This window comes from Canis lupus, chromosome 33 (assembly GCF_011100685.1).
Source record: "Canis lupus familiaris isolate Mischka breed German Shepherd chromosome 33, alternate assembly UU_Cfam_GSD_1.0, whole genome shotgun sequence".
NCBI lineage: Eukaryota > Metazoa > Chordata > Mammalia > Carnivora > Canidae > Canis > Canis lupus.
The window spans coordinates 23861869-23878476 of NC_049254.1; the positions used below are offsets into that span (position 1 = coordinate 23861869).

The 16608-nt window shown below is 45.9% G+C and overlaps 2 protein-coding genes across 5 annotated transcripts in view; both read left to right on the forward strand.

Annotated features, from left to right (window-relative positions):
- Positions 1-2286: 2286 nt before the first annotated feature.
- On the forward strand, positions 2287-10762 carry ADPRH (ADP-ribosylarginine hydrolase). Of its 2 annotated transcripts, none has more exons than XM_038582936.1 (5): positions 2287-2355; positions 3709-3833; positions 4996-5321; positions 6110-6470; positions 8031-10762. In XM_038582936.1, the coding sequence occupies exons 3-5, from the start codon at positions 5009-5011 to the stop codon at positions 8443-8445; spliced, it is 1089 nt and encodes a 362-aa protein (XP_038438864.1). In that variant the 5' UTR covers positions 2287-2355; positions 3709-3833; positions 4996-5008; the 3' UTR covers positions 8446-10762. The 2 variants fall into 2 exon arrangements, with proteins under 2 accessions (XP_038438864.1, XP_038438865.1); XM_038582937.1 differs by lacking the exon at positions 2287-2355 and adding an exon at positions 2476-2619.
- The window catches only part of PLA1A (phospholipase A1 member A), a 40371-nt gene continuing 29890 nt past the window's right edge, over positions 6128-16608 (forward strand). The window contains exons 1-4 of one of the 3 annotated variants that reach the window (XM_038582935.1): positions 6128-6270; positions 6350-6470; positions 12105-12244; positions 16060-16217. The gene's annotated coding sequence lies outside the window, so the exon portion shown is untranslated. The remainder of the gene's footprint in view (positions 6271-6349; positions 6471-12104; positions 12245-16059; positions 16218-16608) is intronic. The other 2 variants (XM_038582932.1, XM_038582934.1) reach the window with 2 other exon arrangements.

Sequence of the window (16608 nt, forward strand, 5' to 3'; positions counted from 1 at the left end):
AGAGAGAGGCAGAGACACAGGCAGAGGGAGAAGCAGGCTCCATGCAGAGAACCCAATGTGGGACTTGATACTGGATCCTAGAGAAGCAGGCTCCATGCAGAGAACCCAATGTGGGACTTGATACTGGATCCTGGGATCACACCCTGAGTCAAAGTCAAACGCTCAATCGCTAAGCCACCCAGGTGTCCCTCAAATAAATCTTTAAAAAGGCAAAGTCATCTTGATCTTCCTAAATAATATGGTCAAGTTTATTGTTTTTTAGGAAAACATCTAGAAGATAGGCCATAAGAGAGAAGTTTGGACAATTTCCACAGTCGGTAGCTAGGTAGCCCCTTAAAAACCTCATAGTTGGTACTTAGTTTTGGGTTTTGGGAAATTCAAGATGCCATGAAACCTATTTGGATCTAAATGTAGTCCTTGTTCCAAAATCAGGTGCCCTAGGTATCAAACCTGAGTTGTTTTTTTGTTTTGTTTTTTCAAACCTGAGTTTGAATAAACCAGTTTTTCCTTGGAGGCTTTATGTCCCTTTAAGGCTAAAAGTTTTAACAGATGAATGCTGTCTACCTACAAAGAGGCTTGGGCAAGGGATCAGAAAAGCAAGTCATCTACATAGTGTAATAGGGTAGAATGTTCAGGAAATCTTTTGGCATCTAGATCAACCTTTAAGGTTTGTGAGAAGTAAGAAGAGGTTTCAGTACAGCCCTGGAGCATTACCATTCAGGTGTATTAATGTGGTTTCCAAGTCAAGGCAAAGCTATCAGCTGGCCTCATGCACTGGGGTGCTGAAGAAGGCAGCACATAAAATCAACCGCAGTAAATAATGTGCCTTCAGCAGGGATGGAGGCTAATAAAGTACGGGTGTTGGTAAAACGAGGCGGTGAAGGATGACAACACTGTTTATGGCTCAGAGGTCCTGGACAACCCTCCACCTGAAGCCATTTGGTAGCGTGAATGAGTCAGCAGTCTAAGTGACAGCAAGGTTCACAGGCACCATTAAGTGAAAGGAAACTAATGCCTAAGACACCCCCCCCCCAGTTATTATTTATATCCAAGCCAAAGAAACACTTTTCCCATGGATTCTTGCAGAAAGAGCAGCATGAAATACGGACCATATCCTCAACAGGCATCTTAAACTGAAACAGTTAGGAGTTTGATAGGGATACTTATTAAAAATGTCCATGAGTGGGGGAACTTTGACCACATCCTTGGAGGCTGAAGGTGATTTGATTTTTGTAAACGATCAAAAATCATTTTGGGGGCAGCCTCGGTGGCCCAGGGTTTTAGCGCCACTTGTGCCAGGGGTGTGACCCTGGGGACCCTGGATCAAGTCCCACGTCGGGCTCCCTGCGTGGAGCCTGCTTCTCCCTCTGCCTGTGTCTCGGCCTCTCTCTCTCTCTCTATGAATAAATAAAAAAAGATTTAAAAAATCACTTTGGCTCAGGGTGGTGGTGGAGGTGGAAGACAGCATAAGGGAGCACTCTGGAGTAATGAGAATCATCTGTGTCTCGATCGTGGTTATGCAGGTACACACATTTATTAGAACTCATCGAACAGCACACCCAAAGGAGTACATTTGCATCTCGGTTAAAAATAAGACCCAAGAAACTCCCAGGCCAAGTCTGGGGAATTACACCCATTAAGATAGGCACAGCAAGTTAAAGTTCTGGACAAGGGTATGGAATACCTACAAACGGTGATTCTGATTCTTTTCAAGGGTGACATTATTCACTTATCCAGACTAAAATGCCGTTAGTTTTTCTTTGCCTTCTTCTACTATCAGGATGCAAAAAATCCTAATAGATGATGATGACCAAATAAATGATGCGTTAAAATGAATTTAATCCTTATAGCCACCATCACAAGTCAGTGCTATTTTCCCATTTTAGGAGAGGGGCTCGGACCCCCCCCGGGCCCCCCGCGCGCCCCCCGCGCGCCCCTTGCACTCAGTGACCTCTCTGCAGGGTCTGGCCACACGGGGACCCACCAGAATCCCCCAGAGCCGGGAAAAGGGCTGCAGGTGAGTCATCGTCACTCAGTCCGAGAGTCTGGTCCCCTGAGCCGCGACAGCCGCGACATTCCGACATGCCAGGCGCTGTCGCGGCCGTCGCCAGCCCAGGTGGCCGGGGACGCAGCCCGGGCAGTCCCCGCTTGCGCGCGGAGGGATGCGCTGCCGGGAAGCCGGGGCCCGGCCCTCGCCACGGTCCGCGGGCTCTGCGCTCCCGAGTGCGCCTGCGCGGCCCCGCCCCCGGCCCCGCCCCGGCCCCGCCCCCGGCCCGCCCCGCGCCTGCGCGCCCGGGATGCCGCGCGCCTTCCGCGCACCCGGCCCCTCGCGCGCGCCTCCGCACCTGCCGTCAGGTAACCCCTCCCCGCCGTCCTCCGCCTCCGCGGGCGCTCCCCACCCCCGCTCCCTCCCGGAGGTGCCGCGGCCGCTCTGCCCTCCTTCCCCCGCCACCTCCGCCGCCCCCTGCCCGCGACCGCGTCCCCACCGCCGCCTTCAAAAAAAAAAAAAAAAAAAAAAAAAAAAAAAAAGGCGAGGGCTGCCGGGGAGCAGCTGCCAGGCCTTAGTGTTGAAGTTTTGAATGTATTTGGATGTGCAGTTCGGGGCCAAGGATGCAGACGGTAGGAGGGAGTTGAAGGGAGCACGGCGTCCTGGAGGCGGGAGGCTGAGAGCCGCCGCGCGAGGGCGGAGAGAGAATTTCCGAGGACAGAGGTGGCCTCGTCCCCCCGCCCTCGCTCGCAGCTCGGAAGAAGCCCGCGTTCAGACGGAGCCGGGAGGGACTGCGGGGGAGGAGCCCCGCCGGGGGTGGGGGGGGTGCAGGGGGGTAGGAGTTGGTCCTTAGAGCGACTAGGGGCAGCCGGGCGGCCCAGCGGTTAGCGCCGCCTGCAGCCCGGGGCGTGACCCTGGGGACCCGGGGTCCAGCCCCGCGTCGGGCTCCCTGCGTGGAGCCTGCTTCTCCCTCTGCCTGGGTCTCTGCCTCTCTCTCTGTGTCTCTCATGAATAAATAAATAAAATCTTAAAAAAAGGGATCCCTGGGTGGCGCAGCGGTTTGGCGCCTGCCTTTGGCCCAGGGCGCGATCCTGGAGACCTGGGATCGAATCCCACATCGGGCTCCCGGTGCATGGAGCCTGCTTCTCCCTCTGCCTGTGTCTCTGCCTCTCTCTCTCTCTCTGTGACTATCATAAATAAATAAAAATTAAAAAAAAAAAAAAACTTAAAAAAAGACAAAAGAAAAAAAAAAAAACAACTAGGCTTGGGACGGCTGGGTGGCGCAGTGGTTAAGGATCCCCCTTCAACTCAGCGTCCTGATACCGAATTCCGCGTTGGGCGCCCTGCAAAATAAATAAATAAATAAATATCTTTTAAAAAATAATAATAAATAAAAATCTTAAAAAAAAAAAAACAACTAAGCTTGGTCTCCGAAGGTCGCAGCGCAGGATGGGAGCTCCTACTCTTTTTTTTTTTTTTTTTTTTTTTTTACAGACGGGGAAATCAAGGTCCTGAGTGGGGTGGCTTGTTCACAGTCGTGTACCTGATTCTTGGCAGAGCCAAGAAGTCGAGTTCCTAGGCATCCTTTTGTAAATGATAAAATATGATAAAATAACGTTTTACAAATCTCCTTTGTAGGTCAAGAAAGTCAGCAGCAGCATCAGTAACTTGAGTTTGGTGTGCTCAACCAGTCTTTTTTTTTTTTTTTTTTTTTCAACCAGTCTTCATCATTCCTTCTTCTCCCAGTGCTTGCCAGCCTGCCCTCCCTGGCCCACGGCAGTGCCGCTGGAGAGGGACTTCTGGAAGCCTTGGGACTTGACCTTAACCCAGAATAAATAGGGTTTTGGTAAGTGGAGGGGAGGAAGAGCGTGGTGGGGGGTTCCTGGAAAGAGCTTGAGCTCAGGAGAAGGTGAGCAAGCCCAGCTGCAGTGGGCGGTTAAGAGGGCCTGGCCTGTGCAAGGGAAGTAGGTGGGTAGAATTGGTGACCAGCGTGGAGGGCTCTGAACATGAATGCAGCAGGCAGTAGGGCATAAGGGAGAATTGGAAATGCACCTGTGGGAAAACCAGCACTTTACCAGGTATTAGATTCATGGAGGGAATATTAGCCGAGATCCCAAGACATTTAGCAGGAAGACCAGATTAAAATATAGCTGTTGCCAGGAAGGCCGTGGGGAGAAAGGATTCTAGTTCCATAACAGAAGAATCTTTTCCCCTGGTTGTGTATGAGTAATAAAAGCGGTGCTTACTGTGTACTAAGCACTGTTGTAAGTGCTTTACAAACATTCCTTATTTCTCACAACAAACCAATGAGGTTGTTACCATTTTGTCACCATTTTCAAGATGTTGAGGCTGAGGCACAAAGGGGTTGCCCAAGGTGAGTAGATCTCTGCTGAGGAGAGGTGGCATGCAATCAGAAGATTCGAGTCCCAGTCCCTCCAGCACTGGCTGTGTGATTACCCTCTGAACCTCAGTTTTCTTATCTGGGAAGTAGGTATTGTAATTCCTGCCTCCTGTGGAGGCAGAGAATGTGCAGATACTTTGCAAACCGTGCATTGTGGTGCTGGTGGAAAGTACTACCATTTAATAAACAAGGGGTGCCCTTCCAAGGCCAAATCCCAACCAACAAGAGAAAATGACAAACTTAATTTGACTTGCCGAATTGAATGGGCTTGCTGCTCACAGAGAGGCAAAGATGGAGTCATAGTTAAAATCGTTGGCTGTGGAGTCAGAAGGACCTAGAATGGGAATCCCAGCCCTGCCACTTGTTAGCTCTGTGACCCAAGGCAAGGCACATAACGTTTCTGATACTGCATTATCTCGATGATCCTCAGTGTACTCAGATGTAAAATGGGTCTAATATGTTTCCCCCTAGAGCAGTTGCGAGGATTAAATGAGATGCACCTAATATATTGCCTACAAGTAGTGAGTGCTCAGTAACATGTAGATGGGCCATTATATCTTCTGACTTTTCTTTTCCTTATCCCCTGTGTGTCTTAATATTCCCGCAGAGACAGCCTCACCATGTGTGAAGGACTGATGGAGAGGTATGTGGCTGCCATGGTGTTGAGTGCAGCTGGAGATGCCTTGGGGTACTTCAACGGGAAGTGGGAGTTTCTCCGGGATGGGGAAAAGATTCACCAGCAGCTGGCCCAGCTTGGTGGGCTGGACGCCATAGATGTGGAGAGGTGGAGAGTCAGTGATGACACAGTGATGCACCTGGCCACCGCAGAAGCTCTTGTGGAGGCTGGCAAAGTCTCGGATTTGGCTCAGTTGTATTCTCTACTTGCTAAGCATTACCAAGACTGTATGGAAGACATGGATGGCCGGGCACCAGGTGAGTGCAGCCATGGGAGGTCACGAGAGGGGGGAAAATAAAGCAGGCCCAAGGTAGTCCTTAAATATGTTTATTGAAATTTAAATATCAAGGAGACAGTTATTTTTGGTAGATGTGATAGAAATAGAAACAACCTAAATGTCCTGTAATTTATTTAATCATGGTGACGTGTTCATAGCCATTTAAAATTATGCAGGTAAGAATTTACTGATATGGAAAGATGTTGTAGGTAAAAAAAAATGAGGATTACAAAGGGCACCCAAAGGCACCTTGTTGCTCTGGACCCATTGCTCCTTTTCTGAGCCTGGTATTCGTCACTCTCGAACCTGCAGCCTCTTTCTGGGCATTCAGGATCTCCAATGGTCAAGTTCTCCTTGGGTTCTCTAAAGGCTTGGGCTCAGAGTCTGATGGTTTTGGTGGGGCCACTAACTAGCTGGTTAAGTGCTTCTGAGCAAGGTTCTTAAGCTCTGAGCCTTAGCTTAGTTGTTTAAGAAAAGACAGTAATTTGTTAAACCTACCTTTTTGAGTTACTGTGTGGTCTCAGTAATAACTGATAAAGATTCCAAGACTCTCTATATGAATCTGATTCTTTTATCATCAGTCTTATCATACTAGGGGTTATATAGAAAGTATGGAACAGTGTTGGCTTGGGGTTTGGAGGCATTCATCATATTTTGGGGCTTTCCCTTTCCATCAGAGAAACTTTAGAGACTGAGCTTGGTTCTTTCCTCCTGCTGGGGCCTTTCCTTTGGTTATACCGAAACTCTGCTCTACCTGACTCTTCCCAGGGTGTGCTTCAGTGCAGAATGCCATGGTGCTGAAGCCAGATGAGGCCAATGGCTGGAGGATTCCCTTTAACAGCCATGAGGGTGGCTGCGGGGCTGCCATGCGTGCCATGTGCATCGGTCTCAGATTCCCTCACCACAGCCAGCTGGGCACACTGATCCAGGTGAGCATCGAGAGTGGCAGGATGACCCACCACCACCCTACAGGCTACCTGGGAGCCCTTGTTTCTGCTCTTTTTACAGCCTATGCTGTGAACGGCAAACCTCCCAGGCAATGGGGAAAAGAACTGATGGAGGTGCTACCAGAAGCTAAAAAGTACATTATCCAATCAGGCTACTTTTTGGAGAAGAATCTTCAACACTGGTAAGTTGGTAGGTGCACGCTCCTGCTAAACAATGATTGAATCTGGGGGCACCTGGGTGTCTCGGTCAGTTAAGCATCTGCCTTCGGCTCAGGTCATGATCTTAGGGTCCTGGGATCGAGCCCCTCATCACATTGGGCTCCCTGCTCAGCGGGGAGCCTGCTTCTCCCTCTGCTTCCCCTCCCCTGCTCATGCTTTCTCTCTCATGCCTTCTTTATCTAAAATATATGAATAAAATCTTTTAAAAAAAATAGATGTTTGATTCTGAGTTTCATGCACATGTAAGCTTAAGTAGCCATCTTGGTTCTCATGATCCATTTTTGCTATCTGCTGTGCCCAGCACCACACCCCACATCCCCGCCCCACCACCTGCTAAGGATTTCAAGTTTAATGCCAGCAGTGATTGCCACCAAGTAACCAGTGAAGACCTCGATGAGTAGTACCTGCAGCTCTTCTCTGTTGTGTAGGGATCCTGTTCTGTATTCTAACCTTCTATAACTTTTGTGGTTATCTTATACTGCTGTAAACTTTCCTGCTTATTTCCTGGAACTTGTTTTTTCGGTGTTGCCATGACACATGTTTTGAAATACTTGATTACAGTGCCCAAGAAATAGATTTTTTTTACTAGTTAGTTAAAAGTAGTAAAGCCACAACTTCCCTTTTTGGTGAGTTCACGTCACATCACCCTTCTTAGAATAAAAAGGTCCAGAAGCTTTCTACTGACATCACCTGTGGTTGTGATGTTCCAAGGTTCTATCTTGAAAAAACAATACAAGTATATAAGGAGATGATATGCTAATTAGCTTTACCATAGTAATGTATTTACTATGCCTCTATATGCTGCCTGTATTATATCATCATGTTGTATGCCTTAAACATATACAAGTTTTGTTAAGAAAATAAAGTGTATGCCTTGGTTGGCTAAGCATCTGCCTTCTGTTGGCTAAGCATCTGCCTTCTGTTCAGTTCTTGATCCCAGAGTCCTGGGATCAGGTCCCACGTTGGGTTTCCTGCTCAGTGGGGAGCCTGCTTCTGCCTCATTCTGTGCCTGAAGCTCCCCCTGCTTTTATGCTCTCTCTGTCAAATAAATAAATGAAAAAGAAAAGAAAGAAAGAAGGGGTTCTGGGCAGGTCAGTCAGATAAGCTTCTAACTGTTGATCTCTGTTCCAGTTTTAATCTCAGGGTTGTAAGTTCAGGTCCCATGCATTGAGCTCCAGAGAGGGAAACAGAGAGAGAGAGAAAGAAAATAAAATAAGTTGAATGATGACACTTGACACTATTCTCAAATCAGGAAAAATAGGCCTTCATTTCTCACATTTAACTTCCTGTGTATCCTTTATTTAACAACAGTATCAGTGCCTTGATTATACAAAACCTTGGCAAAAATTTATTGAACAAGTCCCACTTAGAGCTCATTCTGAGTTTTTCATACGATTTTGATGTTAGTACAAGAAGCTGAAGTCATCTTGGAATTTGCCTTGTTCACACATCTATCTGGTACCTTCCCTGATGGCTTTCAAAGTTATTTTTTCAATTGACTGTAGAATTTTTCCTTCCTACAGGTCCTACTTCCAAGACCAATGGGAAAAATACCTAAAACTTAGAGGGATTTTGGATGGCAGATCAGCCCCCACCTTCCCCAAGCCCTTTGATGTGAAGGAGAGGGATCAGTTCTATACCTCCGTGAGCTACTCTGGCTGGGGTGGCAGCAGTGGACACGATGCCCCCATGATTGCCTACGATGCCATCCTGGCTGCAGGAGACTCCTGGAAGGAGCTCGCCCACCGTGCCTTTTTCCACGGTGGAGACAGTGATTCTACAGCTGCTATTGCGGGCTGCTGGTGGGGAGTGATGTATGGTCTGAAAGGAGTGAACCCCTCCAACTATGAGAAACTAGAATACAGAAACCGGCTGGAAAAGACAGCCAGGGCTTTGTATTCTCTGGGGTCAAAGGAAGATACCGTAATTGCCCTTTAGGGAGATGTGATGTCATTTCTTGTGGTTTTTCCTCTTGTGTGGTCCAGTTTCTTTTCGCTTTTTTCCAAAGTCAAGAGTTTTAAGCTTGTACTCCAGGAATTTTGAGATGACATGTCCCTTGAACACCTGAAGCTCGTCTTTCCAGATTCATCCTGTTCCCGCCAAATTTGACCCTCTTTTCTACCCTGAAAAATCTTGAGCTCAGTTGACAGGGTCCTCGTCCTCCCAAACTAGAAGTCTTGTAGTCTCATATTTGAGTCTTCATGTTCATCGTCTAAACTTTCACTAAATTTTTTCTGTTTGTTTCAGGTTGAGTCCCCCAAAAGTGGACTCTGTGAGATAAAGATTTAAGTACAAGTAGTTTATTGGGGAGGTGATTCCAGGAAGCAGAGATAGGAGAATGGGGAAGTGAGAGATAAGGAGGTGGGGGGAAGCCAGTACAAGGTGCATTACTGAGCATGTTACCACTCTGGGCAGTTGGGACTTAGTCTATCTGGGTTTTCTGTGTAGGCCACTCCCCAGAGTTGTCCCACTTGAAAGGCAAGCAAACCTGAGGTGTTTATCTGCCATCTTCCATCTGATAGTGGTTGAGGACCATTCCTAGGGATGCCAGCTACCCGGTTCTTCTTGGCTTGCCTCTTGTGCAAGCCAAACACAGATGTCTTCAAGAAAAGACTCCGAGATGCTTGCAGTGGCAAGCTGTACAGTGCATGGGAACAGTAAGGGTGATTATATGGGGTCCCAATGTCATCTGCCAATGGTTATACCTCCTAAATATCCTTTACATCTACTACCTCTTTTACCTTCTTGCACCAGCCGTTTTTCAGCTGATTTCTGCAGTCCAGGCTACTCAGGTCTGGGGAGTGCTGCTCCTAGCTGCACTCTGTACATTACTGGCTGCAACTCTTAATGCATTACCAGTTTTACTGTTTGCTTGTCTTTCTTCTCCTCTAGACACAACCTCGCACAGTGCCTGGGAACACGGGTGCCTGATTAGGTACCTAACCAGTGTATAATAAATGAATGTTAATTAACCTGTCTGGCGCCTTAACTTGCCTTTCTTCTTGCACTCCAGAGTTACCTTTACAAATAACCAATCAATCATGTTGAACTTCTACTCATGTTCTACCCAGTGAATACTCACCCCCTTCATTTCCTGGTGCTCTTCCCCTTGCACTTTGACTCGGTAGATTCTTATTCATCCTTCAAAGCCCAGCTCGGGTAGATCCTTCTAGGTGAAATCTGCTGAGTGTTCGGGCACTTGGCCACTTTCTCCTTGTACGCCTATAGCCTTCTGTCTCCAGCTCCACCACCACGCTGATCCTGTCATGTGGTAACCATTGAGTGTCTTCTGAGGACAATCTCAGGTTCCTTGTGAGGACTCATTTATTCTCTTTGTGGCCCGGCCCATGGGAGACATTCAAGTAAGCATTTACTTTGGAGGTTCATCAAGTAGTGTGGCTGTGAATGCTTTCAGCATGCAGTTCCACATCTGTTTCAGACCCCTGCCACTTCATGGCTGCTCAGAGTAACCTGCAATGCACTGTGAGAGATGGAGAGTCTGCTGCTTTAGCCATGCACAGGTGTGAACTTCCACAAGACAAAGCTCTCACCTCTGTATTTCCAGCAGGATTCCAGCAAAGGCATGCAATTTATAATTTTATATGTAAGAGGAGAAGGAAATTCCAAAGTTCATTTTATGGCTCAAAAAACTTTTTTATGTATTTATATATTTCAGAAAACAAACGTTTTAAATATTATGATATGAAAACATTCTTCAGTAAGACAACCAACTGGAGTTGGAGACTTTCAAGGGTGCTGGGCTGCAATTCACAGAACAATAATAACTTCTTAAATTTGGGTGTCTTAAAGATTCTTTTGTGTAAATATGCTGAGGACAGCTTTAGAATAATAGAAAACATAGTATATACATTTTTACACAAGATTCCTGAGCAGAAGATGTAAGTTGGAGACCCTCATGACTACTTTCAATTTCCTAGTTGGTAAGAACTGACTTTATAGCACAGAATAGTAGGTGCATTCTGCAGATGTAAGAAAAAAGGAAACATTTCTCCTTGTCTTTCTGAGGTTTCTTTTCCCAATAGTTAGGTGCCTGCACTTTCAAGGTGGAACACGAGAATTCTCTTAGCACTGACCAAACAACAGACCTGAGATGCTTAAACCTTACAGTTAGCAAAGAGCAGAAGAGAATTTTAACAAGTGGAATATGAAACATGACCTGTTTTATCTCTGTACCTGGTTTGGTAACTTGTTTGAATTTATTGAGAAACAAACATAAAATTTTATTTTTTCTCCAGCCACTGCCTTCAGAGTGCTCTGTTGAAGCTGCTTTTCCTGTTCCTTAGCAGATCACATAGTGTTTGGTCTTTTGGTGGAGGGGTGGGGGGTGGGGAGCATAGTAAAATCCCAGTCCAATATTTTTTTAAAATTTCAGCATCACTGAAGCATAATTGCCTATAAAGTTGTAAGATTTTTAAAGTTTGCTGATTTAAAGTATGGTGATTTGATGTACATACACATTATGGAAAGACTTCCCCCATCTGGTTAATGAAAACATCATCACTGCACATAGTTATCTTTTGGAGGGGGTGGACAGTGAGAACATTTAATTTCAACTCTCAGCATATTTCAGTTATATAATAGTGTTATCAACTGTCCTCATCCTGTTATACCTCAGGTCCTCAAACCTTATTGATCTTACAGCTGAAAGTCTGTACCCTTTTACCAACCTCTCCCTATTTCCCCACCTCCCAGTCCCTGGCAACCACTTTCCTACTCTGTTTCTATGAGTTTGACCTTTTTTGTTTTTGTTTTGTTTTGTTTTGAAGATTCCCCATATAAGTGATGCCATGCAGTATTTTCATTTTTTTTTTCTGTCTGGCTGTTTCACTTAGCATAATTCCCTAAAGTCTATCCCTGTTGTCACAAATGGCTAGATTTCCTTCTTTCTCATAGCTGGATGATACTGCATTGTGTGTGTGTATATATCACATCTTCTTTATTCATCTGTTGACACTTAGATTGTTCCCATATCTTGGCTATTGTGGATAATGCTACAGTGAACATGGAAGTGGAAACCCTTTGAGACCCTGTTTTGATTTCCTTTGGATTTCTTTTTTAAAATAATTCATTTATTTGAGAGAGAGAGAGAGAAAGCGCACAAGCCGGGGGAGGGGCAGAGAGACAAGCAGACTCCCTGCTGAGTGGGGAGACCGGTATGGGGCTCAATCTAGGACACTGAGATCATGACCTGAGTATAAGATGCCTGACTGAGCCACCCAGGTGCCCCTGATTTCCTTTGGATTTCTACCTAGAAGTGGGAATCCCACTCCAGTTTTATCAATTCTAGAACTTTAATGTGATGCCATCCTTCCCACCACTGTTCCTGGGCCCAAGGAACTTAGAGAAGAAATGGGGACATTCCTCTTGTCCCTTTACTGGGCTCCTTGCTCCTCCCCAGTGTTGCCTCGAGACCCTTCTCATTGGTGGAGCACTGGTAGGAAAGGCTCAAGACAACTGTCTTTCTAGGGGGTCACTCAGCCCAAGGGAAACTTGTCCTTCCTGCTCACATCCAGCAGTGGGAGTGCAGGCTTCCCACCTGCTGCTATCTTACATTGCCCCCTCAATGTCTCAAATAGGCCCTGAGACATCCAACTCAGAAAGAGATAGATGCCAGTGTGACCTTGATGTGGTCATCTTCAATCTCAGCTGGTAGGCCCTCCCTCACTGGCTCGTGAAGGATAAGAAAAAGCACCACCTCTCCGACCCCTTCAAGAAGGTAAGGGAGATGCTCCACAGAAGTGTAACTCTCTTTATTTTTCATTCAAATCACTAGTTTTTAGCTGGGGGAGGTGAGGGAAGGGAGGTCTGATAATAGAGTCATTGTGCTAGCTCCTAAATCCTATGGGATTTGTCTTTGCAAGTCTTCCCAGTCCCTTTAGAATGTAGTGGAGGAGGTAGGAGGGGGAGGAGAGGGGGGCCTAAGCATTTGTTATTTCCCAGGTAGGATTTCAGCTACAACCAGAGACACTAGAGAAAGACACTAGAGATGCCTCAGGCTATATTTGCTCTGAGATTCTCTTTCTTCATCACAGGCACACTTCAAAAAGAGTTCAAACTTTCAGATTCTTTCTTCTCAAACCTCAAAACCTTGTCTTCAGACTTTATTCCCAACTGATGACCTTGCTTTGCTATCTCTCTCAGAAAGGAGAGGTAACCAGAAAAGAACAATTGCACACACACCTCACCACCTCTGCCCACCCACCTGCATCTGGCTCATGGTCTCCACCTTTGCTCCTGACTCTGAGTATGTGTGTGTGTGTGTGTATGTGTGTGTGTGTGTGTGTGTGTGTAGAAGGAGGAAGAATGAGAATGAACTGATGGAAGAGATGATAAACTTATTATATGCATGTTAAAGTAAATTAGAAAATGACCTGATTAAAAAAAAGGAAAATGATCTGATGCACAGTATGAATTTATCATGTTTATCAAGTTAATCTGTGTACTAAAACAGGCAACAGGTCATGTGTAACATTACAGGAATTAAAGATATATTTTTGACCTATATGATGGTCATTCACTTTCTTTGTTATCTAAGGTTGCTAGATTTGTCTAGAAGTCTTGGCAATATTTTTTTTAAGATCTGCAAAATTAGCTTTGACCTAATCCAGCCTTCTTCAAGCTTCTTCAGCCACCATATTCTCTATTTACTCCCCTCCCTAACCTCTCAAGGGCATATTTTTTTGAGACAACCACATTGCTATGGGAAGTGTGGGGAAGGAATGGAGATTCTGAGGATTTCACAACCAGCCAGCCTACTGGATCAGTTCCTCAAGGAATGGCTGCTGGAGTCTGGTTAGGAATCCAGGGATCATCCAGATAGGGCATAGTGGGGAGCCTTGCCATCATTTGTCATCTTTAGGGTTTGGGGGTTGGAAGAAGTGACATCTAGGGAGTAGGGTAGACTCTTTCCATTTGGAGAAGGAAAAAGAAGAGGAGGAAGAAAGAGCTGCTCTATGTCAGATAGTTCACCACAACCCACCAACAGATGAAGAAATGGCTCCAAGAAGCTGCCATCTTTCCAAAGTCACACGTCTAGGGTGAGAAGGAGATGGGGTTTAAACCCAGGCCGTGTGTCTTCAGTCCTATCACACTACAGCTATTAGCTGTCATTAGAAAGTTTTCCTTAGACAAAGCCAAAATTAAACCCAAGAGTTACACGGGTGATGGTAGAAGCCTGTGCCCTCTGTTTACCTTCCCACAACTATGAGAAGTCAGGACTTCAAATGTGGATTCGGATGCAAGGGTAGGGAGCGGCGGAATGGGGCCCAGGTCAGGCTGTGAGATGGACAGAGTCTCCACTCTCCTCCCAGCATCCCTTCCCTCCTCAGAGAGCCTTCTCTTGCTCTGACACCGAAGACACTCCAGCCAATGCCTAGGCCATGATTGGGACTTCTCTCTCCATACTGTGCTTGGTCACGCCTGCCCCACTTAAGGTTCCTCCTTTACCTTTTTGTGTCTTAGTATCATCATTTATTCAGGCAGGGCAGTCAGGCAAGTGTCCTCTCTCAGGGTCTCTGGGCTCGGTGCCCATGGACTTCCAACTCTAACGTCCAAAGAACATGAGTCAAAAATTACGTTGTCTGAAGATTGGGAAAGAATCCAAGAAAGAATCCTATGGTTTCTCCTGAGCTACAGAGCTGCAGATAGAGCTTTGTGCTGTGAAGAGAGGGCCATGCTTCAAACCAGTGTTTTCCATCATTTTGGATGGTCTATGGGCAACCATCCCAACCCACCCCGCCCCTGTTGCTAATGCCATCAGCTGGAGGTGACCCAGTCTGCTTGTCAGACCACTTCTGGGGCTCGTTATGTTTTCTTTTAATACAAATCATCCTACTAAAGTACATTTATTAAAGTTTACTTAAGTGAAAACTTGAAAGACATGTAAGACATGGTGTTAAGTGGACATGAAAAGAATAGGGAAAGTGGAACTGAATGAAATTGGGAAACATGGCCTTCATCAAACAAATGAATCTTCAGCAAGATGATTTCTACTGAAGACTGCTCTAGTGAAGGTGACATTTTGGGCTGAGATGTGGCTTTCTGGTGTCCCTCATTTCATACCAGCCCTGAATCTAGGAAAGTGGGAAGAAGGCACTCTCCGAAGGCATGCATTTTTTTTCCTTCTTGTGGGAACATGGTAATCAGACCTAAGAAAAGGCACATTCTGTGCCATTTTGCAGAAAGACCTGCTGCTGAAACCTGGCTCTGCCCCTGGACATGATAGTTACCTCTCTGAGCCTCAGGTTGCTGAGGGCTAATGTACATTTGGGCTAATAAGGCCTCCCTTGAAGGCTGTGGTGAGGGTACGACTAGGTGTGAGATAATAGAAAATATGTATATTGGTCTGTGTCCTTGGGCCAGAGTTCCCCAAAACCCCTGTGATTTTCTACATTATAAGAGTACTAGGAGCATCTGTAGTTCTAATATTTGGTCTCTGACCCCAGGTCTTGACACAGGGCTCCTGAAACCCTTATAAATTTTGGGGTGATACGAGTGTTTTTGTTCTAATGAAGTCACTCTGAATGGGTTCCTGGATGGCTTCTGGATGAGGGCTGGTCACTAGCAAGATCATCCATGATTGGAAGCTTGGGTTTTTCAGCCCTGCCCCCCCCCTACATTCTCTTGAAGGGAGAGGGGCTGAAAATGGAGTTAGTGATTGAGCATGCCTACATGATGAAGTTTCCATAAAATCCCCAAAGAAGAGGGCTTGGAGAGCCCTAAGTTGGGGGCTGGTGAACCCATGGAGGTGCTGGGGGACTGGCATGCCCAGGTAGGGCATGGAAGCCCTGCATTCTTTCTCTACATACCTCGCCATAGGCATCTCTTCCATCTGGATGTTCATCTGCCTCCTTTTATAGTAAAGTGGTAAACGTTAAGTAAACAGATTTCCTGAGTGCTGTGAGTTGCTCTAGCAAATTGATCAAACCCAGAGAGGGAGTCATGGGAACCTCCAGTTTAAAGCCAATTAGTCAGAAGCACAAGTAATAACACACACAGAAGCAATTGGCATCTGAAGTGGGGAGTATCATCTTGTAGGGGTGAACCCTCATGGGGCTGAACATATCTCTAGGTAGATAGTGTCAAAGTTGAGTTAAATTGTAGGACACCCAGCTGGTGTTGCAGAGAATTGCTTCGTGGCAGAAAATCCCACACGTCTAGTCTCTGCAGTACCATGAGTGTAGCAGTTGTGTGAGGAAAGGAGACACACAGGAGGAAAAATTTTTTCTGAAACACTAAGCAACCTATGAGTCATTGTAGTGGATAAGGACATGGTCACTGGTGGCAGTTTTTCAGATTCAAAAACTTGTTCCACAGCTTATTAGCTTTGGGCAAATGATTTAACTTCACTCTGCCTCTCTTCCCACATGTGTAAAATGGGACCAGTAATAGTACCTTTTCTGTGGAATTGTTTTATGGGTCACATAGATAGTACCTGGCATCGTAAGCACTCAAACAGAAGGGTGGAAGGAGATGTGTCAAGGATATAGAGAATACATTTTAAAATATTTCTTGGTGTTTCCTTTCCATCAGCCTGTCATGAAATGGAGACCCAGGGAAGATCCCAGATGGACCACTCATAGCCATTTCCTTCCACCACTTGGAAGACACAACCCAGGGGGACCCTGGAGCTTCCAGCCTTCTCGTACAACCTCCCTGCAGTACTGCACACCCAGTGATAAGCCCTTGAGGTTCACAAATAATTTTGCTTTGAAGTTAGGGGATCTAAGGAAACAAACATGAAACCATAGAATTTTAGTATCAAACTGTCATTTAAAAAACTACAATTAAAAAAAAAAAAACACTACAATTTTCAGTCGCTCTCAACACTCGAGACTTGGAAACACCTATGGAGTACACACTTCTCCATTCTGGAAAACCACATGTGGCCTTTTGCCCGGGCAAATGTAAAGCAGGCTCTACCTTTTCTTCCCCAGAAAAACAGAGACAGAGCAGAGATGGTATTAAAATTAAAGCAAAATTATGTGGTTTGGGGCACAAGGGGCATGAAATATTCTTCCTCCATAAGTATATCGATTGTTCTATGCTCATACATTCTGGCTTGTTCTGAGAAGAGGGTGT